General features: G+C 43.1%; 1 protein-coding gene and 1 long non-coding RNA gene across 9 annotated transcripts in view; one reads left to right on the top strand and one right to left on the bottom strand.

Moving 5' to 3' along the window:
• Positions 1 to 16,488, bottom strand: part of KIF21A (kinesin family member 21A) — an 863,983-nt gene extending 847,495 nt beyond the window's left edge. For 6 of the 7 annotated variants that reach the window (XM_086967225.1, XM_086967228.1, XM_086967231.1 and 3 more), the window contains exon 1: positions 15,990 to 16,488. In XM_086967225.1, the coding sequence (XP_086823351.1) occupies positions 15,990 to 16,036 (47 nt within the window). In that variant the 5' untranslated portion in view covers positions 16,037 to 16,488. The remainder of the gene's footprint in view (positions 1 to 15,989) is intronic. The other variant, XM_086967224.1, reaches the window with a different exon arrangement.
• On the top strand, positions 876 to 2,345 carry LOC147750635 (uncharacterized). Of its 2 annotated transcripts, XR_015299769.1 has the most exons (5): positions 876 to 934; positions 1,041 to 1,172; positions 1,304 to 1,394; positions 1,498 to 1,600; positions 2,088 to 2,345. It is a non-coding gene; the product is annotated as an uncharacterized LOC147750635 (long non-coding RNA). The 2 variants fall into 2 exon arrangements; XR_015299768.1 differs by having other exon boundaries at positions 1,304 to 1,600.
• Positions 16,489 to 27,728: the final 11,240 nt, after the last annotated feature.

Genomic DNA, 27,728 nt, shown 5'->3' with positions numbered 1-27,728 from the left:
TTTGCCCATGAAACACCCAGCAGTGGTGATACATTTGTAATAAATAAATAAATAATAATGAATATAGAGCCACGTGGATTTCTCTGAGGTCGGATATTAGTAAGTGAGCGGTTGGTATCAAATCCATGCACCACACACCCAGCAGGAAGTGTGCACACAGACAAGACATGTATCTATACAGTCAGACAGGGGCGTGACACACCCACACAGGTGCATAAACATATGCACAGTGGTGCGCACACACAAGAACAGCACAGCCAGCAATTCCAGCAAACAGGACACAACCTATTCCCAGCAGATACAGAGAGGGCTTATGCGAGCAAAACGTATACACTAGACTCTCATAATGTGTCATCACACAGAGCCACCAGGCACTCGAGGACAGGTGGAGCAGACAGGAACCTACTCAGATTTACACATGTGACGTGCAAACACTCCGGCGTATATGGGGGTCGCCTATAGAAACCCGACGACCCACCGGCACAGTCACAACTGTGGTAATATTGTGTAATATTGTGTAAATATTTATCAAGGACCCCCTGAGTACATGGAAATGAAGTTCCTAGACCAGGGAAAAGCAAATAATTTGATATGTATCAATCTAGGCAACAGAACGTAATAAGTGGTCGAAATGAACTGAGCTAAAACATAGGTTGTTTTGTAAAAAAGGGGTAGTCTTTCGTGGAAGGAGCATAGAACCCCTGTGTCCCGCCGCCGGAATCTCTGAGCCCTGTTGATATCTATTGGGTAAGTGTTCGCTAAAATCCCTATGCGGTAATTTTACTCTGATCACTTGTTTAGTTAACTGATAATCTCCAAAGTAAACAGTGGGTAACAGAATTCTCTCTCTCCCCCCCCTGTTTGTTCATTTTACAGACAGGGAGTTATTTTAAACCACTTTGAAATCCATCGCTCCTTGAGCACAAGTAAAAAGGTAACTATCAGTCCTTCTTCTTTAAGAGACAGTAAGTCTATGAAGTCGCCATGCATTGACTGTTCTCCAAAAATTGATGCCAGAATTCTTTCCATCCATTCTATAGGCAATCTCGCCATTTGTTATCTCCACATCAGGAGGACTATATCTTTTGGGATCCACAAAAATATTCATTATCGTGGCCATAAATTTTAACTCCGGCAGGCGGGTCTAACTGAAATCCCACTCCTCACTTAAGGTACCTTCATCCTCGAAAATGAAAATGTTTTCAAAAAACTACTAATGTATCCTCACTAACTGTTTAGTTAATATAAAATATCAAAAATAGAAAAGATTTAATAAACTAAAAGAACTCATAATTTCTTCTAGGAAATATAGAAATTCAAAAATCAACAATCAAGACAAACAAATTACATCGTGTGACTATGGAATATCTATCTGCAAACCTTAACTAAAATAGGTAAAACACTAGCTTGGTCCTTTCATTAAATATGGGCTGGTTAGAAAATCATAGACTACACTAAAACAACAATCAATGTTCATGAAATGTCTATGTTTTTTAGGGTCTAGAATATCTTCGTCACCTAACCAAAGAAAAGAAAGTCATTATACAGATAATCCAGATTGAGAACATCAAATAGCGTTAATATACTCCGTGTTTTTTAAGTAAGTGACCTTATCTATGATATGAATGTATTGTATACCATTGTTTAAGTCCCGCGTTGATAGCACGCTGCGAATTGCCACCATTTAGAATATTTCGTATTTTCCATCACTAATATCAATCATTTGATTCCTCGCATTTGCCATCCTATGTAAGAACCCTGCTTCCTCACCACCAAAACTTGGGAATAATCTATTTAGTATAAAGGTATCCATTCCTTCTCCCTTTTTTGGCCATTATCTCATATAAGAATATATGAGTTAAAAGGATTCACTCCATTTTTCTATTTTTCTTGATGATCATTAAGGCAAGGAAAAGAAATCCGTCAAAGTATTATTGTAATATTAATAAGCTTGGTCACAATAGAATGGAAAGTCTGAGACTATTAGCTTAACATTGGTTTGTTTTAATTTTCTCTGTGTAACATAATATAAATTGATGCATTATTGTACATAATATTTTTTGTTTTATGGAATTTTCCCATTTCAGATACTATCGTGGCTGCTCCAGAAGAAGGCGCTGGTTCGCCGAAACGCGCGTAGAGATTATTTTAGCCACACCTTTCTCTCTTAAAAATTGTGTTCATTTTATATAACCTTCATTTGTTGGATTATTTGTCCTTCTCTCTTAAAGTGTTGCTGTGTATTGTTGATTTATTATGTCGCATACAATTTGTGAATATGTATTATTATTTTAATGTGTTTTTTAAAAGAATTTATGAATAAAATTGAACTACCCCTTTTTTACAAACAACCTATGTTTTAGCTCAGTTCATTTCGACCACTTATTACGTTCTGTTGCCTAGATTGATACATATCAAATTAATTACAACTGTGGTAATATACACAACAATGTGCCAGAGGAAGGGCGTGTGCGGGTTTGGAATAGAGCAGCCACAAACAGGTGTTCGGCAAGTGAATGTATCTACGCAAGAAGATCTTTTTTCCTAAAACTACATTTTTGCCTCTGTAACCCATGCTTTTTTATGTTAATAATATTCCATAAAAACACTTATTTTAATTTTGAAGTTTTTCATTAAAAAAACAGCTCTATGCCACTTAGCATTCCACTTCAAAGCGCTTCTTAATCGAAGGTTGGGAATAAATGGAGACCTGTATTGAGAAGTGTGAACCGTTTGCACCCCATTTGCCCCAGAGGTAACTAGACTGCAAACGACTGGACCTTGATAACTATATTATAATATCGGGAGAAGCGGTCCTCAGAGGTGTGTCCTAGTGGCAACTGCAGACTCCATGACCAGGAGCTCTGGGTTTCAATGAGGTTTCTAAATGTGTCCGAAATGTGTGATCTTAGGCAAAGGACGCTATCACCCTGTTCTCCAGTTCCATCATCTGCCAAACGTGCAACTATCCAGATGTAACAGTGGCCAATATACCACAGCATTCTTCCATAATCCACTAATTCCACAGGTGAGAAGTCTATTGCTTGTGTTAACGAAGTGATGTCATGTGGGGAGTTCTGGGGGATGGTTCCTGTGGAAGTCCCTCTAGCTATCCAAACTTTCACGGGGTGGGAATGTGGTTATTTTCTTACAACACTATTTTTTTTTTAGGCACGGGGAGATCGAGTGATTTGCCCACAATCACTGGATGTTGAGCGTCCCTGCCGACCTGCCTGCCATTAGGCCAGGTCCTCGCGCCTGAACTCTGACCCCTCACCTCTGCCAGAAGCAAAGCACACGATGTCATGATGTGCGATTTAAGCGCCTGCGATGTTTCATGCTTGCCAATAGGAATCAACGCATTGCCGTTGTAAATACATGCGATGTAAAAGATGGCGAAGTGTTGGACATTGCTATGTACTCCCCGCGGGTTTAAAGTCTGCGATGTCATGGTGATCATACATCCCTGTGAGGGGATGTATGGGTGAGTGATTGTATGGCTGTTAGTGAGTGAATGGATGTCAGTGGTATAAGGGTGAGTAAATGCATTTGTGAAAGGCAGTATAAGTGAGTGTTGGAGTATATATATATATATATATATATATATGTGACTGTGTGAGTGAGTGTGTGCAAGTAGCTGTATTGTGTGCTTGTGTCAGTGACTGTATATGCGAGTATGTGTTAGCATTTGTATGAATAAGTGAGTTGGTGTATGTACAACTGTATAGGTGAGTACATGGCTGTGCGATTGACTACGGGTGATTGTGTGGGTGTGTGAGTAGCTCTATGGGTGACTGACAGTGTGTGAGTGACTGTATAAGTGAATATATCAGGGGATGTATTAGTGAGTGAGTTGGTGTATGATGAGCTGTATGGTTGACTAGGTGGATGTGTGTGTTGCCCAATGACTCAGTGAATGAGTGTGTATGTACTGGTATGGTTGTGTCAATGGTTTTGAGAATGGTAGCGTGGAAGTTGGAGTGGGTGAATGAACGGTTATATTAGGGTGTGAGTGGGTGTGTGAGAGATTCTGTGGATGATATCACCAGTGACGTCACCAGTGATGCCAATTGAGATGTCATGATGATGTCATCAGTGATGTCACTGACCATGTCATGAGTGATGTAATATGTGAGGTCATAAGCAGTGCAGTGCGGGGGCCCGAGTTATAATAAGTTCAGCTAACTAGAACTGTTCAATTTCTCTGGTTTTGTACGAATTAAATGTCAGACAAACTATAACTTCCAGGTAACCTTTGTTTTTTTCTGTGAAAATAAATTATATACACACACACATACATACACAGACAAACGTTACAGACACTTAAATAAAATTACAAATGTAACCAAAGGTAATTATATAAATGTGAAAAAATGCAAAGTGGATCAAGATAAAAGATATACACATGCAAATGTAAACTAGATAAAAGGAATGTGTTTAAGAATATACAACAAAATATATTTCAATATATATATATATATATATATATATATATATATCAACTAAATAAATTAATATATAGAACATATGAAACATGATAGAAAACTCATGGCATGTATCAGTTTGTTGGGTAAGAGTGGAGCTAAGATTTCCTGAGAAAGGGGCTGCTCCCCAATGTTTTGGGGTGGCACAAAGACCTTACCAACAGATGAGACGATCTAAGATCTACTTTCCTATCTTACCTCAATTCTCTTGTCCACAGTCCTAGAGACATTTGGGGTCCCGTTTCGGGCATATCTACTGGAGGACTACGGAACCCCACCTGACATTCTAAGATTGTTCCTGTATCAGCGATGGTATGTTGTCATATCTGTACTCCACTGGCAATTGGTGACTGATTATATATAACAAAGTTAAATGTGGACTTGACTGCACTATATTCATACAAGATATGTATTTTCCTGTTTAGAAAACATACGGAAACAAATGTTAAAATAAAGAAAGAAAAATATGAAAAAAAGAGAATGGTTAGATATACAACATTGAAAACATGACCTGCAATCTACCGATTTCTATAATGCAATGACTTAAATGATGTAGAGATTCAATTATTAGTTGCAGCAATGTACTAATTCCTGATGTAGGTTCATAAAACCCCCTGAGATCAAGAACAACCCAAGGGAAGTAATCGCTGAATGAGAGGCAGTTCTCGTCCAACTGAAAGTAGTTTGTTCCAGTCTTTAGCACACTATGGCACTTTCTTCCTTGAATTCATCAGAACAGTGTTTCCAGTTTAACCAGATAGAGTGGTAACAGCAGCATGTGGGGCTGTCACAGATGGACCCAGTCCAAATTCGTGAGAAATCCGGCTCATGAACTGGAATCCTTTGCTAACAGCAGCATGTGGGGCTGTCACAGATGGACCCAGTCCAAATTCGTGGGAAATCCGGCTCATGAACTGGAATCCTGTGCTAAAGTCTGTTTATTTAGCCTCTCATGAATTTGTCTTTAAAGGTCCCAACACTTCCTAAATTCCCCTGTAAATAGCTCAAGTTGCGTTTTTCCAGCTTCTTCTATCATTCTTTGCACCAAGGCTTTTCCAGCCATTTACAACAGATTCAGGAATTCTTTTGTAGACCAGTGCTCCTCGCCTGGTTAATGCTCAGCTGCCATCACTTAGCACTTGTTTCCCACATCCAGTGGCTTAGGTGGTTGATTCACTGACCATGCATTGTCCACTCAAACTCCTACAACCAATCCCACACTTCTTGTTAATTCCCAGACTACTGACAAGGATTCAAAGCCAACAGGTAATACATATTCTGGTAGTCCCATGCTGGCCAGAGTAGTTGGTCCAGGCCCTGGCAGTTGCATCAGTCTGGAAGCCACCATAGGATATAGGTTTCCCGCTGCAGTCACATTAGGTGGTTAGAAGGTCCTCATTCGGCATAGAGGATTGCCCAGGTGTCAAATGATATCCATTTGGCATTTCAGAACAATTTACTTTTAAAGATTATTGCGGACAACTGGCCTCTTTTTAGAAATAAAGCAATGGGAGGTGCCTCCCCACCCCCATCGTATTAGGATTGTGTTTATAAACTCTAATGACTTTTTTTTCAATTAATTTGGCCACTTTATACCTTCGGGCTGCTGCCATCAGAGCCCAGAATGAGCTTGGAGGGTCAGAGAGGTTCTGGCAAATAGGTTACTGAGGATAGTTGCCCTTTATAGACTTACTTTAAGGTCAACAATTGCTGCTTGGGATCTCCCTCAAGGGCTGTGGCCCTCCATTGTGACACATTATTGGTCAAAATCAGTTTCAAAGTTTTTTTTAACTTTGAGGACCGGGATTGTCTCTTACTTTTAGCTTGCAAAATCTTAGCCAGAAACCTCAACGAGGCACACTCTTACATAAAAGGAACATTTTCTAGCAAGTTCATCCAAATGTCTTTATCCTGCATCAAGATACAACTTATCTGCCAAAAGGCCCCAGGAAATAGTTCTTCCTCTGAAGCTATGTCAGAAGAAACAACGCTATAACAATCATTGCACCTGCTGGATCTCCACAGAGCGGAATTGACCAGTCGTATTAGGCCAACTTCTTTCTAGTTAACCTAAAACCTTTTTTATTTTGGTTTACCTTTGGTGTGTATGGTCAGGGAAAGAGGGCATTCACTTGATCAAATCTACAACTGCTCCAGCACATTTTTTGTTGGCTATTGCTATACTAGCAGACATTTAGAGGTGGCTTTAAACGGAACTGCAACATTGAGGGGAAAAGTACAAAGGGTAGCATTGCCAGAGATATGTAAAGTTAGCAGGGTCGGACTGGCCGTAGCAGGCACCGGGCAATCCCCCGGTGGTGGCCGGTTTGGGCCCCCCTGGGGGCCGTTTTTGTTACAGGGCCGTTTTTGCAGCATAGCTGCAAAATCGGCCCTGCACCAAAATCGGCGAAAACCGGCCCTGGCAAAGAGCTCAGCGGCACCCACAACCCCCGGGGGGGGCGGGGAGGGGGCCGGCCAAGCACTTTGCCAGGGCCGGTTTTGGTTACCAGTCCGGCCCTGAAAGTTAGTAGGCAAATGGCACTGACCATATATTCGAACATTACAGGTCTCAGGGTTTGGAAACTAGTGGACCGGATTTTCAGATAGGCAGCTCGTTGAACTGTTCTCAAACTACTGTTCTGCTGAAATGCAATAATTGATTACGGACTGCTGCAAGACATAGTGGCTCAATGGACTAAAAGCTGTTGGTCCATTATTATATACCTTATTGTGAGGAAAAGGGAAGAAGGGATAATGCATAATACCTTGATCAGTAAATGGCATCATGCCTAGATCCACTTCTCAACATAATTCCATGCTTACCACCTACCAACCCTACTTGCCATCGCTTTCATTTTGTGGAGACTTTGGGTGTAAGGTTTACAGGCTATCCAATCCTCTTTGTGGCGCTCAGTGAGGTTGTTCAGAACCAAAATAGAGAGCTAGGACGGCCGTCCTTGTCCCTGTGATTTATAATGTAACCAAAGAAGACGGCCAAACAAAAATGATTGTCTCGATGACCAGACAAGTCAACGCCGTCTCATCATTGTGCTTCAACACCCTGCGCATGCTCCGAAAGATGTTCCGATGGATCCCTACCGAAACCAGGAAGACGGTCACCCAGGCGCTCGTCACCAGCCGACTGCACTATGGAAACACCCTCTACGCCGGAACCACAGCCAAACTTCAGAAAAGACTCCAACGCATCCAAAACGCCTCCGCACGACTCGTCCTGGACATCCCCCGACACAGCCACATCTCCGACCACCTGAGAGACCTGCACTGGATCCCCGTCAGCAAGAGGATCACGTTCAGACTCCTCACCGACGCACACAAGGCTCTCCATGACCTGGGCCCCAAGTACCTCAACAACCGCCTGACCTTCTACACGCCCACCCGCCAGCTACGGTCGACCAGCCTCATCCTCATCCTCGCTGCCGTTCCACGCATCCGCAGAGCCACCGCAGGTGGAAGATCCTTCTCGTATCTGGCAGCCAAGACATGGAACTCCCTCCCCATCCACCTCCGGCTAACCCAGGACCATCTCTCCTTCAGGAAGCAACTCAAGACCTGGCTCTTCGAGCTGTAACGTACACCCCCCCTCCCCCAGCACCTTGAGACCCTTCCGGGTGAGTAGCAAGCTATACAAGTGTCATGATTGATTGATTGATTGATTGGTCTGACATTTAGAATGGCTGGCACCTCAAAGGTTTGTTAAGAAAACCCTTACACACCAACCTGGTTGGTGCCATGCTTCATCATCGGGTCCCAGCCCGGTAGCAAAATACTACCCAGCTGAGCTGCGACATCGGTTTACAGTGGAGCAGGTTTGAGGTGTAAGTGAGTGTGATGAAGTGAGTGAAATATCTAAAAATACCTCTAGATTTCTGACCCGTTACTTTATTTGTGGTGATCTGTGGTGTGGTTAAAAAGACAAGAGAGTGGATAAAGGGGCTACAAGTACTATGTGTAGCTGTTTATTATCCTCAGGTCGACATGTTTCAGCCCTTAACAAAAAATATTCGGGCTGTCTTCAGGACCTCTCTAAATAAAGTGGGTGATGTAAAAAATTGTGAGTAGTAAAAAAAATTGTGAGTGGTAAAAAATGTTTTACCACGTGAAAAACATTTTTAAACACTCACACTAAGGAGTGCTATGTATGCGGAGAGGACTGACGGTGTGTAGGTCCTCTTAATATGTAGAATACATTGATTCTGAAGTAGGCGTTCGTATCTGGTCCCGGGGGGGGGGAAGACGGGACACCTCTTTTAAGCCACATATTGTTGTGGTGGTGTGTTCTGCGGAAAATCTAGTGCAGGTCCTGGGACCATAGTACTTGTAGTCCTGGGACCCGCACTAGGATTTCCGCGGAAGACACCACAACAATATGTGACTTAAAAGAGGTGTTCCTTCCCCCCCACCCCCTCCCCAGATACGAACGCCTACTTCAGAATCAATGTATTCTACATTTTAAGAGGACCTACACACCGTCAGTCCTCGCCGCATAAATAGCACTCCTTAGCGCGAGTGTTAAAAATGCTTTTCACGTGGTAAAACATATTTTACCACTCACAATTTTTCACATCACCCACTTTATTTAGAGAGGTCCTGAAGACAGCCCGAATATTTTTTTGTTAAGGGCTGAAACATGTCGACCTGAGGATAATAAATAGCTATACATAGAACTTATAGCCCCTTTATCCACTCTCTTATCTTTTTAACCACATCCCAGATCACCACGAATAAAGTAACGGGTAGAAATCTGGAGGTATTTTTAGACATTTCACTCACTTCATCACACTCACTTACACCTCAAACCTGCTCCACAGTAAACAGGTGTCGCAACACAGCTGGGTAGCATTCGGCTACCGGGCTGGGACCCGATGATGAGGCATAACACCAACCGGGTTGGTGTGTGAGGGCTCAGTGAGTTTGGCCGGGGTTATACTGCAAAATTACTTTAAACCAAAATGTCCTACCTCAGACATGGGACCAACCTCATAATCAGGACTATGAAAAGCAAAACAATCACAGGTAGCAGTGTCATTTAATAGACATGTGCATGTGTGATAACATATGCATGCACCACCACGAATGAGTGAACCTATAAAGTGATGCAGGCAGCAATTTTTTTATTTTTTTTATTTACTGACCAGAGACGAATTTATATATACAAAAAATGTTTTAAACCCGAGCATCCCTGCACGAATTTGCTGCTAGGGCCTCCAAAAAGGTTTTAAATACCCTGGCTGTTAAAAGGTCAACGGAGGTATGGATAGGTGGAGTCAACAGGGATGGAAGCAACAGCTACTGTGCAGGAGGCAAGGAAGCAACATAGGCACTTGAGGCTGGGCTGGGGGAGGCCAAAGAGAAACATGTATAATAATAGAGCGAAGGAGGTGTGCGGAAAGCAATGGAGTAGCTTGAGGGGAGGGATTAAGGAGCAACATGGAGCACGCTGGGTAGCAAGAAAAAAAGGTCCCTAAATTTGAGCTGCAGAAGGATACAAGTCATCCAATCAAAAAGATGCTACAGAGGGAAGGCTACAGGGTAAGGACAAACAAAAGAGGGACATGGAAATCGATTGAATAAAAAGTAAGCAAATAAGAGTGACAACAAAGGGAACAAATGGTAAGCAACAGGCTGGGTCAAAGTCGACTGCAAGTTTTTAGTAGGGTACGTTTTTGCCTACAAGACAGCTAAAGTTAATCATTACAGTTGTAGCAGTGTAATTGGAGTAGCACATCCAAAGATCATAGTGGAAATTGTATCAAAAAACATACAATTATATTCAGAGGCCTTTTACTTAAGTCAATGGTTTCATACAATTAATACACTGTGCTACCAAAGGTTGTAACCAGAGTTACTGAAGAGTCAGCGGTTCCTAACAGTTTTCAGTAAAATGGGAGGACGGAGAAATAAGTGCTATAAAAAATAGAAAAAGAGTACATGAACATGTTTAGATTCACACTCCTGGCTTCATTCAAGTTTGATGAGCCCACTTAAGTTTGTGCCACAAGTGCATTTTTGTAAGCACAGCAAAAACAACCGTATGTATTCCATCACTTAGACTTCTTTAAGGCTCACAAAGAATAGTATGAAGCAAAGACAATGAATAATTGATATAAGGAGTTGGTTCAATGATTCGAACTTAGAATATTTGTATTTGTAACCACAAAGACAGGCTGGATGTGCTAGTACCAGCAAAAAGGTATGGTAACCTGAGGAAAGTATTTTGGTAGGTCCTATTTGTACAAACGGGACTTACCCAGACTACTTTTCACAGGTTACCAAATCCATCATAGTTCGGCTCACCTAAGCCAGACTGATACGCTACTTCTCAAAATATGCTACTGCTATCCATTATAGAGAGCTCTTTTGCCATTTTTCTACAGCTACTTTTTGGCTGGTACAGACACATCCAGCCTGCCATTGTGGTTAGACAGCCAATGGCTGTCTGGTAGGCGGGACTAAATGAGGACAGAGTAAGGAAGCCATTCCACTTTAAAATGAAGAAGGTGGTGTTATTGCTATGACTACATTCAGAAATGGATACATCCATGTAGAACACATTTTCCAAAAGTTGGACAAAGTTGAAAACAATGTTTTTTTCCTCAAAAAAGAAAAAAGTGGCATTCGCTTACAAAAAAAAAGTTAGAGGTGTTCACGATCTTTAAGACTAATGCATTACTGGTAAAACAAGCAAATAACTCATGTTGGATAATAACACTGCATCGAAGAAAATATAAGCATTGACAAGGCCAATATGTATGTCTGGTTATTAGTTCGTGGCCTTACAAGAGGTGAACCTAACAGGCTCTTCAGATGTGCCACTAATATTAGTTTCACTATCTGAGTAAAGCTCTGCATCTTAATTCCTCTTTCTATTTCGGGATATTTGAACAGAATGTCAACTTGCTGGATGTCTACCACCTCCCAATGTGCTGTATTTAAACGACTGTTTCGGCAAATTGATTACAACAATTGGCAGTTGAGACAACTAAACTGATGCTTCCAGAACAATGACCAGCTAAGAAAAATTTCCAAATACATGAATGACTCTGCTACTAAGGGCCACAATTTATGCAAGTTCTTGTGTACTACATATAGCAAAATAACAAGGTGGTCATTGCAATGGTGCACAAACCCAATGCATCATTTAATATTGCCTATGTGAGATTAGATTTTTACTTTGTGGCGTAAAACCTGTAATTCCAACAATTTATGTTATCATGACAGCACAATATAACAAGTTGGGATGCTACCCCAAGCGATTGGCAGTAGCTAAGCTTAATACAAGCATTCCTTTCACTGCTTTGTTTTTGGTGCCTTGTGAGAATGTGCAGCTACAGTGACTCACAGTAAAGTCTGCCAATGGAGGAAGTCGGATGACCCACGTTACGTGTTGGAGAGGGCGGAAGAAAATATGTTAACATCAGAACAACACACAATGGATTAAGTCTGGCCCCCTCTAATGAATTCTGTTAATTTTAGGAAAATCAAAAGGTCTTGACCAGCACTAAACCTAAAAAGAGAATCAGTCTGTCATTGGTTGCTAGCCTCTTGCCATTTCTAATGCTTTTTTGTCATGTATTTGTAAATATTTATTAAAAGTAGAGTTGAAAAGAGAGATAGACGGGCGTGCAAAGACACATAGAGAGGGTTGAATGGACAGTGTGACATAACAGTGTGGTATAGACAGACCGATGATCAGATAGATAGATAGAGCACATCTTCAATTAGTAATGTAAGAGTTAAATGTCTATATATGCACAACATTCAAGAGCCCTGAAAGCAAAAGAGAAAAACAAACAAGCAGGACATAAAGACTAAATTGGTTTACCAGTTTAACGGTGCTCCTCAATTAAAATGCATACCAGCATGGCATACAGTTATGCATTTCATTGTGTACATACTAAAATGAGAATAACTATATAAAGAACAGTTTCAATTGGACAAAAGCTGGTATGCTGTGAAAAAGTAGCAATCAGATAAACCAAGGACACTCAAATGAATTTACACCAGCATTAGCGGGAGACAGAACCTGTTGAAGCTGGCATGTGTCCTGTGCTCACATCAAAAACATGGAGAGCTGGTAGAGAGTGTCTTACCATCAGGCTCTAAACTCAAGGGTGGTTCTGTCTGAATTATTTCAACAACATATATACATTTCTGAGAGAGATCACAAAACGAGTCTTACTCCATAATAATTTACATTAAATAATTACCTCCAGATGATAAAATAATTCTGACAGATCCAGATGTGATTGTACTGATTTTCTACTCATTTCTGAGGAACACAGGGTTTACCCATTAGCTGTTACGCTGAACTCAAAGCCAACACTAAAGTAATAATAAAGTAAAAACACCAGCACTCAAGGGAACTACATTGTGTGGGGATGGGTTGTTTGTGAAAGAGCAAAATGCAGTCACTCAAAGTAAAGCTAGCCAGTGGCTTTAGCAGGCTGACCAATTGCCCCATTTATGAATGCTGTACTAGGCACAAGATGAACGTGAATTGCACAATCACAACCCAATGGGTGAAGAAAGGTAACTGCAAGCCACTTGAAGAAAAATATGAGAGATATATATAATTTTAGTAAAATCAAAAAGGTCTTGGCTAATGCCAGACCTAAATATATATATGTATATATAAGCAATTAAAATGTCACTATGTCAGCAAAGTAAACCCTTCAAAGACCACTCTGAGCTTTTCATGACAGACAACATGCTGTGTCACATGTCCAGTGTTGCAAAAAGACTATTTGATGCCCCATCACCAGAACCTTTTGAGAACACAAACAGGACATTATCGCCATCCATTAAATGCTTCGAACTTGAGGGACAGGCCCATTCAAGCAATGGCAATGCAAGAACAACACGTGAAAGTGGATAGCTAAAGGTATATGGACTTCTCTGTATACTTTTTATTGAACTTTTCAAAAGATTTGGTGACATGAGATATACGAACACCCTATAGCTCACCGTAGCCAGACCTACAACTACATCATAATGCAAACAAATTGCGTTGAGCTAGAGGGAATAAAATAGATGCTTTCAAAACAATATTTTGTTTTTGATCTGACAGTAAACTATGTTTACAGTAAGGTTGTAACTCTTCAATGTAATTACCCATGAAAACTACTCAACGGAAAACATTTGGCAGCAAATAGTGATAATAGTAACATTTTTCAAAAGCCTAACATCAGCAAACCAATTATGACATGAACTGGATCTCTACTATTTACTGTTTCCAAATATAACAGCGAAACTGTCAAGGGCTTTTGTAAGCTGTATTTTCTTCAGACAGGTGAGAAGAATAACACATAACCTGCTGTAACATGCAAACTGCCACAAGTTAAATGAAGGCGCTTTTATGACGAGACTGAGTAAAGCCATAATCCAGCAAATGGGTTTACCTTGAATAAGTGTTTTGTAAATGGTTTAAGCGGTGCCCAATATCATGCGTAATTGTAGTAAAAATAATGTCACCAGGCAATGAACATTAGAGCGGCTCTCTTGATCACTTCCAAAGCTTTTATTATTCCTTTTACATGCTGATGCCTCCCTCTTCATAGTTCTCCTTTTTTAGCAAATAAGCGAGGAGTCATACATTGCAAGACACTTTACTATAGCTTGTAATGGTTATATTTACATGGGGGAAGTGATTGCCACGAAGACATAGCTGAAAGTATAAAGTGGATGAAAAAGTGATTATGATAAAGAGAATTCTCGATTGTTAAGTAATCCTAAAATGTAGAAAGGAGATGAGGCACAAGTTAGTGGGATATTCTTTCCTGTGATAAGGTCCACACAACTTAAAATTGCAACAGGGTCATAGGAAAGTACTGGGACAAGGATTTTGCCTACCTAGTTGGGGGATAGGGTTCTCATAGTTTTACAGACTAGAGTAAGCAGGTTACATGCGGTTTTGGGCAGATAACCATTCAGCAAATTGTCAATAATTTCGGGTGGAGGAGGTATGTCTAGATAGGTTATAAAGGGTAGTAGTAGTGACATGAAATAATTACCTTATCCAGTGGGGAAAGGGAATATAAGGATAGGGCTACCAATAAACTGTGGCAACAGTCCAGCTTGCTGAGGACTAGAGAAGACATCGTGTGTGGCAGCATGAAAAGGTTGTAATGGCTGATTTGTGGAGGTCTGGTAGTTGGCATCCAGCAGAAGTAGTTCTTAATGAAGGATCCACTGGCAGATTAGGTTTGAAAATTACACACAGTTTATAACTGGGGTGTGTGTCGTCAGGAAATTAAGCACAAATATTAATTGGGCTACAGGGTAAACACACGATAACCTTTCAAAAACAATTATGCCTTCAAAAACAAAACAAACCCCTCGACTCATCATATGTCAATTATTAATCACAACGCGATCAGTACTTGAAAACACCCATGATAAACACCACCCAAAATATTAGAATGCACGATAAACCAATGTAAATAAAACAAGAGCAACAGAGTCAACTGTTGGTCTGTGTAGATGTGAGCTGGAGCAATGCTGGGCATGGTTTAGGAAGGCTTAGTGCAGACACACTTAGACTGAGCGCAGATAGACAAACAGTGTGCCAAGCTCGACGAGGAGAAGAGTTCAATTCAATGGCAGAGTAAGCCAGGGAGCCAGACTGTCAATGAATCGCAGGCACAGAAACAAAGCAAGCAGCATATAAAGAGGTCAGGCTGCAGCGCTGGAGGGTACTGGCTCGGTGACATAACAGCAGCACTGTGCATGGCCCATCTGTTGGGATTTCAATAGCTGGGGGGGCGCGGCTGCCAGTCACTGTCAAGAACCGAGCTCAGCTGGTCCGACCCTGACGTCACCCCTCATTCCGTGACGTCTCACGCCCGCACTCTCAGAGTGCGAGCTCTACCGCTCGTTTTTACGTCATGGTCACCCATACATGTGTCACACTCCCGCTGAATGCCCATTCATTGCCTGTAGATTGACATGTTTTTCCTCTGAGTACTAATGGTCTGGCGTCTCCCACCACGCCGGCCCCAAGCTGTCTGAGTCCGGGTTTTGTAGGTCACCAACGACTGACTCTCTTTTGGCTGCGTGCAGACGTTTCTGGCGTCACCTTCCACCTTGTGACGTACCCGGCTTGCTTGTCAACAAATAACCCTGCAGCCTTTCCTCCCAGTAAGTGGCGTGGGGCTCAAGGGGCATCTTTACGGCGTGTCAGCCGGGGGCAGAACCGTCACGCACACATGCGGCAGCGATATCCACGTTGGCAAAGAAGAACAAGGGGCTAAAAACGGCTGCACGGGATGCTAAGGACAGACAGGTGGTCGGGCGCAGGCTGCTTGCACCTGCCGCCTTGAACTGTCTGTGACAAGGCACCAGCTGCCGTGGAAGGAACTGAGGGGAGGTGTTTCTAACAACGCACTACCGTACACCAACCACTTAACCCCCTTCCCTTGGCGAGCCGGTACCTCATCCGCCCTCTACCGGTCTCCATGGCGTGCACCCCACACAGCCCTCGCTTACCTCAGAGCCACCCGCACAGTGCTCTCGTCCTGCCCGCCGCTCGTCATGCCTGCAGCCGATGTCCGGGGATCCGGGAGCTGTGTGCCTGGTGTCCCTGCGAGCCAATCCGCGGCGTGGCGATGGAGGAGCTGCTGCCCGTAGAAGTGTTCCCCCTTAACCCAGCCGCGCAGGCCCAACCATCCTAATTCACTTTCAAACTCCGGGCCGGGGGTTGGCCGCGGTGCTGGGGCTGAGCGGTGCTGGAGGGGCGGGGTGGAGCAGCCTGGCTGGGCCTCGGCCTCCCGTCCTCCGCCCTCTGTGCCTGGCTCAGGTTCGCCGTCCGCACTGCGTCACCGGCAAGGCCCCTCCCCGCCGGGCCGAGGCAGCGGCTGCTGGTGGCGCAGGTGACCGTCGCCGCGTCCGGGGCCTGGGGGCGACCAGAGCTCCTTGGCTCCCTGTTACGGCGGTACGCGGTGTTTGTCTTCGGTGTTGTGTTTTTTTAAATCACGCTGTTCACCTTGACAACGGAACTTTGAGGCGACATTTAGGGACACGCAGGCGCGTCTCTCGACTTTTGTTTCCCTACCTCCGAGCTGAACCTTGCATCGCAAACCCAAGTCTAAAATTTTACATTAACTCTTCACATCTATATGATTTAAACACACCCTTTTGTTTTTAAAAATGTTATTATGCACCCTTAATTAGAAAAAAATATCGCGCAAAGACGATTTTCGGACATGATGGGTGAGGGGTTAAAGTATGAACTTTGATCCTCTGACCAAGTCGGATTAGAAATAATACTGGAGGCACCCTTATGACCAGTGACGTGGGGTCAGGTATGTAGTTATTAATTATAAACTGTTGCACTTCAACTTGGAGATTACTATACGATTCTATAAAATACTAGGTAAATCACCAAAACATTACTTTTTTTAACTAGTAATATGACGTTTCTTAAATGCATGCTGTCTGCCGAGAAGTGGGCCACATTCCTAAAAACAAGCATTGGCAAAGATATGTCTATCGGCATGGCGGCGTGGTAGTTCTCTTATGCAAGGTTAAAGCTTCTTGTACAGAGATACTGGCATTTATATACCTCGTGTAACGATGTTTGATTTCATTAGGTACAGATAAGGTATGCTGAGCAACAGCAATCACATGCAAACGTGCTACCAGTCTGGTGCAGGCTTATATGCCCAGCTGCAGTCTCAGTGCAGAGATATAGGGCCATATGTATCAAGGAACCAATTTGCAATTTTTAAAAATCGCTATTTCAGAATCGCAAAATGGTATGTATCAAGAAAAACATTTTTTTTGCGATTTCTTGATATTACTTAATTGCGAATTCGCTAATTGTGAATTCGCAATGAAGGAATACTTTCTCATTCATTTCTATGGGCCAGGAGGCCCATAGGAAGGAATGGGAATATTTTCTCAATTTGCGATTCGCAATTTGCAAATTGAGAATAATTTCAAGGGTGCAGGGATGTCCAAAGGATACCCTGTTGCACCCCTGAAATAAGCATAGGTGCACATGTGGTGCACATACATGCCCTAAGGGCATGTATGTGCGTCACATGGCACTTTGAAAAATGTGCATTTTTCAAGGAATTCGCAACTTACCAAGTTGGTGGTAATTTGCGATTCCTTAAGGCCATTTAGCAAATTTTTTTGCCTTCTTACATTGCATTTAAGGAATCACAAAATTTGCTATTCCTTAAATGCAATCGCAAAATAAGGAATCGCAAATTTTGCGATTCCTTATTTTGCATTGGATTTTCCTTCATACATATCATTTTGCGAATGCGAATTTCAATGATACATATGGCCCATAGCCTATTTTCCCATCCTGCATCTCATAATGCCTTCAGTTATCGTATACTGGGTACAGAATTGGAGGCCAAGGTATTGCCATCGTTTATCTACCCCAACGTCATATAGCTGGTACATAATGCTACCCTATGGATTGCAGAGGCGCAACTAGAGCCAAATTTCAGGAGGGTCTAAGAGAAAATTTCGGGGGGGGGGGGCTGAACCTTTAATCAGTATGCAGAGTGGTGCTGCAGGGGCTCTTAGAAGGGGTGAAACAACTGGAAGGCCTAATTAACATTCAAATGGTCTTTTAAAGACCTGTGAAACGTTCGGGTGCGGCTCTGTGTGTGCCCGGGATCTGTCTCTTCCCGGGCTGCCACACACGACGGGGTGGCTGAAGCCCGGTGAGTTCAATGGGTGTTGCGCGCCTGATGGATTGTATGACTAGTTACATCCCTCCTATGCCCGGTACAGTCTGACATGCTAGTCATGTATAGCTCATATACCCCCAGATGAATCAACAACCCAATTTGCGATTCCTTAATAGCGAAAAATACCGATTCGCTATTAAGGAATTGCAAAATGGAATGCATCAAGAAATCACTTAAAAAATAGCGATTTCTTAGAATTCCTTAATTGCGACTCGCAAATTGCGAGTCGCAGTTAAAGAATACCTCCCCATTCATTCCTATGGGCCTAGATGCCCATAGGACAATCTGAATTTGCGAATCGCAATTAGCGATTCGGAAATTGAAATTGCGATTTCAAGGGTGCAGGGGTGTCCAAAGGACACCCTGTTGCACCCCTGAAATTGATATGTGCACATATGTTGCGCACACACATGCCCTTAGGGCATGTGTGTGCGCATCATGAAACTTTGAAAAATGCACTTTAGTGCATTTTACAAAGTTTTTGCAAATTACCATGAAGTTGTACTTCATGGTAATTTGCGTGCCCTATTAGCGTTATCGCTATTTTAAAAACTTTCATGCATTGCATTTAAGGAATCTCAATTTGAGATTCCTTAAATGCAATTAATCGCAATTTAGCGATTTCTAAAATTGCGATTTTTGCATTTGGGATGATGCATCCCAAATGCAAAAATACCGCCCGCAAAGGGGCAGATTCTGAGAATCTGCCCCTTTGCGAGCGGATTCTAGTTTGATGAATCTGGGCCATAGTTGGTACAGCCTTGCACACAAGTGTGTATATATAATTATTTATTATTCAATTATTAGAATCATTGCAATATGCTTCTTTTTTCCATGTGTTGAGTAGAAAAGAAACTAGCATTTACAATGCAATGGTCTCGGCATTATTAAAGGTAGAACTATTGGCATTGCTCATGACATATATATTTTTTTTAAATCATAAATAAATGGCACTGTCATTTACATTGCCAATAGCTTAATCGTGAAATAAATGGAATTGTCATTTACAATGCCAACAGCTTAATCACTCGCAAATACATGACCTATTGCATTTACACCCACACAGAGCCACACACACAGAGTCATTCACATAGAGCCACCTACACAGTGCCACCCTCACACAGACAGCCCAACAACTAAAGCAAAACAATAGTCAGGTGGGCACTGAAACACAGTATGCTACCACTAGAAGTTGTTAACCAGTAACATAATATATTATACCTCCTTCGCCACCTTCCCCTAAATATAATTTTTTTCGAGTCAGGGGCCCTGTGCTGTATGGTGCATGAGGCCCGTTAATCTTTCATGTAAGCATCTACGCCGTTTGACTTGCTGGACTAGCTACATATAGTTTTATTCATTCAAGGTTGCCCCCAATCTATGTCAATGTCAATGTCAATGTCAAAAGTTTTTGTATAGCGCCATTTTCACCGCAAGGTCTCAAGGCGCTTGCAGCATAAGAACCGGGGGGGAGAAAAACACTGAGAGGGCGTCAAACCAGAGGAAAGCAGGTCACAAGCTAGGGAAAGAGCCAAGTTTTCAAGGCTTTACGGAATTGCTGATACTCCTCAATGGAGAGAAGGTGGGGAGGCAACTTATTCCAAAGGACAGGTGCAAGGAATGAAAAGGAGCGTTGCCCATACCTAGAAGTTCGCACCAGAGGTTGCACTAGAAGAGACTTGAGGCTAGATCTTAAGACCCGCTTGGGAGCGTACCTGTTTAGTTTTTTTTTAAGATACCTAGGCCCCTTTTTATTCAGAGCATTATGGGTTAAGCATAAGATCTTAAATTGACTTCTTTGCCGTATGGGCAGCCAATGTAGATTTTTCAGGCATGGGGCTGACGCTGTTCTGGGTGGAAGGTCCAGCACCAATCTTGCCGCCGTGTTCTGCAGAGTTTGTAATTTTGATAGCTGTTCCTCATTCAAGCCGTGGTACATGGCATTTGCCATAATCAAGATGGCTGATGATCAGGCCCTGAACCAACGGCTTTCTGGCTTCAAGCGGAAGCCATCTAAAGATCTTTCTTAATCCACGCATTATACCATAGCAGGTGCCCGTCACCTTGGCTATATGATTTTTCAAGGAAAGAGCACTGTCCAAGATAATTCCCAGATTCCGGACTACAGGCTTAGGGGTAGGACAGGTCCTCAGCTCGGAAGGCCACCATTCTGTTGACCAGAATCTGTCAGCTTTACCAAACAGAATGATTTCGGTCTTGCCCGCATTAAGTTGGAGTTTGTTCGATCGCATCCAGCTACTGATCTCAACCATGCACTTCTTAAAGCGCAGGCAGGTGTCAGCAGGGTCGGCTCCGCATGTGATCAGCAGCTGCGTATCATCCGCATATGACACCGTTCCAAAGCCGTAAGATTTAATTATTTTAGCTAAGGGTGTCAGATACAGATTAAAAAGCAGCGGGCTGAAGATCGAGCCTTGAGGCACGCCTATCGTTGCTGGGCGGCTCCGGGCTGCCATGGAGTCGACTCGAACGGTGTTAAGACGATCAGTGAGGTAATCTACAGCTGGAACGGGGGTCGAATCTTCGTGAACTTTGCCCTCACTAGGGCACAGGTCATTGGGTCGCACTGGTACGCTTTACATGCATTGTACTGTTATCCGTGATGTGGGGACCATTGATTTTTTAAATTATTTTCAAAAGCATAGTCAGTAGAACCCGAACATCCACTCATTATAAACTAGATGCAAATCCACCCACCCCCTGCCGAAACTATTCAGTGTTTGTTTGTTTTTAGTGTCAGAGGATATTGAATCACACCGAGCGTCAATTAGCATCTGGGATCCTTCCGTGTACTCTCTGCTTCAAATCAGTACCGCATTTCTGAGAAGAAGAACAGGGTAAAATCCCAGCGCGCTCTATAAAGTAACCGGGAATGTAATCCGTTTACAGAGATGTGTTTGGTACCAGGGAGGTTCGTAGTAGAACTCCAGCTGTCCTGTTCGGAAGGCACCTCTCCCTCTACATGTGCCCATGGGGGTAAAATGTGTGTGTGTGTGTGTGGGGGAGGTTTTCTTGTGTAGCCATAGGGTAGCAGCATGGGTTAAGCGCGTCTCTTTCCTTGGGCACGTCCTAAACTCGCCCAGGTGCCTTCGCTCAGTGCTGCTGCAGAGCACGGGGACCGCCTCGGTGTCTGTGGCTGACGCCGTCTGGTTACTGTCGTTGCGGATTCCGGCACCACAGCAGACAGTGTGGTTTTCTCCGCAGTGGCTGGTGCTGCTGCTTCCCCAGTTGAACTTTGCCGCCTCTCCTGTCCCAGTGAGAGCGTCCCTCAATGTCCTGTATCTAAGACTACCTTTTGGCCTTTCCCACTTCTTGCTGTGAACGCCGACTCTCAATGGCCTTTATAGCCCATGACCCCCCTCAGAGCGGCCAATCGCCGATCAGAATGGGACACTCCTCCAGCACCCCCGCTCTCTGAGGCAACTCCCCTGCAAGCAAGCTGCTAGCAGTGCTAGGTGATTTCAGCAGCAGCGCGAGCTGCAGATCAACAAAAATAAATGGCATCCGAGGCATGGCAGTGCCTCCAGCCGGACCGGTACGAGGCAGCCTGCTGACATGGCACAAGACAGTCCCATCCCCCGTAAAATACATCACCCCCATAAACATGTTTTCCCGAAAGTGAACGTGCCAATCAAACTGTGCCAAGGATCCCATAAACGTCATCACCAAGTACAAACGCTTCTCTCTCCCCTAGCCAGCAGGTTAACAAATGGAAATGAACATCATGGCATCCCATCCTGTGGAGTGTCCCCCCAAAAGCATAGCGGTCTCAAGTGCGAACGTACCCCTCCGAATTAGACGACACGCGCTAATGTGACCCCCGAGCACAACCCCCACCCCTCCAGTGAAAATACCGCCCTCTAAACATATCTATTCCTTACTACAAACATGATAATCTTATACAAACATGGCACCCTTTCTGTAAAAAAAACTTCTAACATATTGTTCTCCACAGCAAACATACCCCTCTCTGCAAAAGAAACGACCTGCGCTAACATGTGACCTCAAGTGCACACCCCTCGAATCTCCAACTCCTCTTCCAGTTTCTCAAAGCTGCGGGCCCAAGCTCCAGAAAACGGCAGAGAAGAGATGGCCGGCCATGGAGCCCACGCGAGTCCAAGCAGCGGGATCCCCAGCGGACCTGGCCGGGACCCAGGCGGCAGCCCAGATAGTTTAAAAGCCGCAAGCAGCGGTCAAAGTCCATTAAAAACAAGCGGATGAATGCAAGGGCCGGAAGCGGTCAGGCAGAAATGGCTGCCGCAAAGCTCAGAAATTTTCGGAATCGCGGGCGTGTTTTTTGGTGAGTGACGGATGATGTCACAGATAGAAAGAACCTAAAAAACACGCCCCCAAATCCGAAAAAGACGGGGCTTAAAGGGAATGATGCCCCTCTCCTCCAATGGCTGGCCAGCATTTACGAGGCCAGCCAATGGAGAAGAGGGGCGGGTTCAAGCCCCCTAACCTAAAAACATTAAATCTTCGGACCGAACTGCGCAAGCGCAGCCTACGGTCCTCGACCTAAAAAGGAAAAAATAAGAGCTTTTGAATTCATAGCTGACGTGCATTCTCCAGCTGGAGCAGTGGTCGAAGTGGGGGGGGGGAAAGTAGAGGAACTGTGGGCGGAGAATCAGAGGGCGGGAATAACCAATGGATTGGGTCAGTGGGCGGAGTCAGAGGTGTGGCTGAAAGAGCAAAATATCCCACTTTTTAGTATTTTTTTCCGATTTCACTAACCGGTTACAGCTTATTACGTTATTTAATTTAACCAATAGATACACATGTTTATTTAAGGTTTAATATGAGTTATTGACATTAAAATACATTCACAAAGTGGGATACGTTTTCAATCACAATGTCCCAAAGATCCTTAAAAATGGAATTGCATACCATTCGTCTCTTAGCCATGGAGTTTCTGTCATCAGCACTTCTCCTCCCTTTTTCCACAAGAGTAGTTAAAAAATGAATGGCAAAATATCCTAGTTTGCAAAATATTTCCCATATAGCTATGGGTTTGCCATATTTGCCACATAATACATCAGCCACTTCATAATCTGATGATTTTAACTAATACATGGTTTATAGCTCAAACTGATCAAAAGTTACTAAAAAATGTGACTTGTTCTGCTGTGAAGTGGAGGCCCTGTGCAAAGGCTGACTGGTCACCTTTCTCACTGCTGCAGCTTTATGTTCTACTAGTACTAATAAGGAAAAATCTTTGCAGAGATGGTTAGCATGTGTAATAATTTCAAAATAATAAAGTATCAGAACATTTACAGCATCACTAATACCAGTGTAAGGTGTCAGAGTACTTTATATCACACATATTACACAGAGACAATCAATCATACCTGTGTAAATAACTGTTTAGGAAATGTTACATAGGACTAAGGACTACAAGGTGTAGGAGTCACATGACAACCATACTAGTAGGCAGCATAGTTTATAGTGATTGGTCTGGAGAAACACACACTCAGAATTTAAAATGTAATACCATGGTTGGGGGTTCTCTTTAATAATCAGAATTGATTTCTACCCAAATGAAACCTTATTTGCAACATTAGGATAATCGAAGACTGGGGAAAACACCCTAACCCTCCAATTTATACCTTGGAGTTTGCATGCACCTTTTACATGACAGTTGATAGATCACTGTTCTATGTTAAGATTTTAACATATTACCTGCAAGTAACAATAGGGTGTCACTGACAAAAGCAGTAACCCACTGACCTATTCACATTATGTGCACTTTGTGATCTGCATGGTAAATGTTCTAAGCAGCAGGCACATTAAACCTCTGCCGTTCCTTTTCATGAGTCAAAACTTCCACTAGACAAAATACCATCTCTCTCTACTAAGAACATTAATCACTGGAGTTATCAGACATTTTTATTTTTGCTTAAAATTGTCAGCGGCCAGGAAGGTGGCAGCAAGTGCTTTTAAAACCATATTATATTTACAAACCCAATGTCCCCACCCAAAGTTAGTCCCTGGCGTGGTCACACTGCCCTAGAGCCACCCTGCTCAAGAGTCCTGTGACCTCAGTGACAGAGTCACTATCACTCTGGGGTGTGCTGCTTCATAGGCCTGCCCCCAAGACTGGAGGTGAACTTCATGGATTGTGGTGGACAGGTCTTCAAGGTTAAAACACACTTGCCACCGCTAGGGTCCACCTGCTGGTGCTAAGACTCCTGGGCTTCTAAGGTCTTGCAAAGCCTTCTAAGGTTTAGCATGGAAATGTACTCTCGCAGGAGAGTGGTCTGGTTGACTGGTCATTAAGGCTGAACCTGGATCCCCTGTTCCAAATCCAGCAGCTCTGACCATAGTGCCACATCCTCTCCTCCACTGAACACCATTCTGCCCCAATTAGAGAAACTTGCACTGCACTGACCCGCTATAAACAACTGGATATAACTCAATTCAAATTGCGCACTAGACAAGAGCTATATGCTGCCTAAAAAAAATGAACAACATCCTAGAAAAAGCAAACACTCACTGGGAATGCAAGATTAAGTAAACATGTGAAATGTAAGCAGGAACAACATGGTTACCTTTTTCCCCTTCCACTCTTTATTCAGAAATTAGTGAGTGCTTTTACATCACAAGTTAAGGCCATGACTACAGAGCCTGGAAGTGACCCGTTTCAGTGCCCATGTGTATATCTTTTCAAAACATAGGCAGTATGGATTTAAAAAAAACCGTTGTACACATTTTGATTTCCAATTCACCCATCAAGCAGGTATTTCAGTACCTCCAGAAAAGGTGCACTTTCCCACCCAGGGAAATCAACGTTGTTGAAAGAGAGCGGAGAAAACAAAAGTGCGCTTCATTGGCAAACACTGTAAAGTGGCACTAATGTGTTTATGTGGGAATACATCAATCTAGCAACCCTGAAACCACTCTGCCTTGCTTTAATTAGTTAGTTATTTATTTTTCATATCTGGAATGTTTTATTTCTCTGCACCCCGAGACTGCACTTAGATTTTGAAAAATGTGAGTAAAAGACAATATTTCCAGCAAAAATATTTTTCTTTTTTGGATCCATTTCAAAGGGGAGCAAATAAACAAAAGGAGGAAAGAGGGTAATACCAGTTTCTTGAAGTCTCGGTTTTCACTAACTGATGAGAAACGAGACAGAAAGGGAAGAGGGGAAACAAAGAAGGGGCGGGGGGCAGCTGCCAGCAGCAGGAGAACTGGACACTGTCCTTGTCTTCTGTGGGCACGAAGAAAAAGACAGAGTCTTTTTCCTTCTCTGCCCATTCCGCCCGCCCACAAAAGCCGAGGCTGAACTATCGGCCTTCCAATTTCTGGCATCCGGGAGGCAGGGTCAGATTGGGATAAAAAATTGGCCTGGGAACCCCGAAAAAAAGTGGCCCACAATTGCAATTTGCAAACCTTCATGCCAAAAAAAAAGGCATCCGTTTCGAGTCAGATTTGTTTTTAAATTGCAAAGTTGAAAAAAACTTTTGTGTTTCTTGTTTTGGGCTCTCATTCCATTGCTTCATTCCATTGCACAGTATTTGAATTAAACTCCTAACCTCAATGGGACAAAACTGGCAGCAGGCACCCGAGGCTTGTCTGCCTGATGGACCTGAGGCTTGTCTCTCTGATCCTTGTGACCTGCTGTGGTGGACAAACGCTTCCTCCTCACTCTGGCGACTTGTTAATTGCACTGCTCCAAAGACACACCTCTCTCAAAGGCTCACTGACACCTTCTGTGGGCCCAGGATGGAGAGAGGTGCAGCACATGATGCACGTCTTCCTGATGCTGTATTGTCATTACACAAGCAACAATTAATGGCCTGCTCAAATTATCCTGAAGATGGAAAAAGGTTGGAAAGTAGAACCCACTTATACAAAGTTACTTGAGCCACAGGACTAAGAAAGTCAGCCACACGCTTGCCTTTGCCACAGGCCCCTCGGCACGATTGCCCTCCCTGCCAATCCGACCCTGCTGGGAGGCCTGTTTAAAATAAGAAAGTAGGGGAACGGAATCAGTGAAATTAGAGAAGTAAGGGAACGCTGTGCCCTGCCGATCCCGCCCACTTCTACCACTGGGCTGGAGTAACTGGTTTCGCTAACATCTAAAAAATCGTAAAAGTGGTAGTCCAGGCTGAAAGTAAAGTGCCAGTGCATGAGGATCACAGCTTCGTCCGGGGACCCAGTTTACTCGTCCTTTAGGTGGGCCCTTTAACCCAATGGATTAATGTTCGTTTTACAGTGCAAAATGTCAACCTTTTTGTTAACTGTCCCAACATTGATTATGAATAAAACATTTCATACAGCATTAACAGGTATTTTCCTCATTTCGGTGCAGGGTGAATAAGTTGACTTGTCTGACGTGCTTGTTTAATCTTCTGATTTTGATAGTTTTAGTTTCCTTGTGTGCCAGGAATTTGTGTTGTGTTATCGCAAATAAGAAACTCAATCAACCCTTGACGATTTTGGGCAGTTCAATATGAGCAGGTAAGTGCGTCTATAAGGGATTTACTGAACTATGTATTTGCATCTATTACTATATACAATTTTGACAAGCTGTATCACATAGCTCGTAATTCATTTTCTTTCAAAAGCAATTCAAATTGTTTACATATGAACAGATCTTTCAAACACGATTCAAGACACAGTTATGTGTATTCAAAAAATAATTTTATATTGATCAAAAATTCTCAGTATAGAGGGTACAAAAACATAAAACACACATTGCAAACAGAAGTTAGTCATATAAGATTAAAAATCCTTCTTAGTTGCAATTTTTAGCACCTTTTCACAAATGATTTACAGGCAATATGAACAATTTAAATAGAAAACATAAGGATGTGTTGAGTAGTTCCATGATGATATTAGGTATAGGGTGGTAGAGTTTTTGAAAGACCGAGGGAGGGAGCGGATCCTTGGGGGACCCAGATTTGATACTGGTAAGAATATCACAGAAGGAGGAGATGTCAAGTGGAGTTCATTTGTCTAAACAGGTGTCTCTGTTGGCTAGATCGACTTCCTGAGAGAGACAATGTGTTGAGGGATCATTTGGTTGTGAGTTTATTGAAGTTGACGTCTGTGTATCAAAATCAGAGTAGATGTTATCAATTTTATCAACAAAGAATTCTACTAAGTTATCGCATTGCTTAGAGTCCAAGCATGGGGATTTGGGCTGACAAGTGGCACCCAAAAGTTCCTTAACAACTTTGAATAGTACTTTTGGGCAGTTTTGTGCGTGTAAGACAGTTTGATTGGCATGCTTTGCCCGAGCCGTATTACACATTGAATGATATTTGTTAAGCAATCAATCAATCAATCAAAGCATTTATATAGCGCTCTACTCACCCGGAGGGTCTCAAGGCGCTTGGGGAGGTGGGGTCCGCTACTGCTCGAACAGCCAGGTCTTGAGCTGCTTCCTGAAGGCGAGGTGGTCTTGGGTCAGGCGGAGGTGGGTCGGGAGGGAGTTCCACGTCTTGGCGGCCAGGTAGGAGAAGGACCTTCCTCCTGTGATGGCTCTTCG

This window comes from Lissotriton vulgaris, chromosome 1_1 (genome assembly GCF_964263255.1).
Source record: "Lissotriton vulgaris chromosome 1_1, aLisVul1.2, whole genome shotgun sequence".
Taxonomy (NCBI): Eukaryota; Metazoa; Chordata; class Amphibia; order Caudata; family Salamandridae; genus Lissotriton; species Lissotriton vulgaris.
The sequence above is the reverse complement of the archived record's forward strand: the minus strand, read 5'-3'. Positions and strand labels throughout refer to the sequence as shown.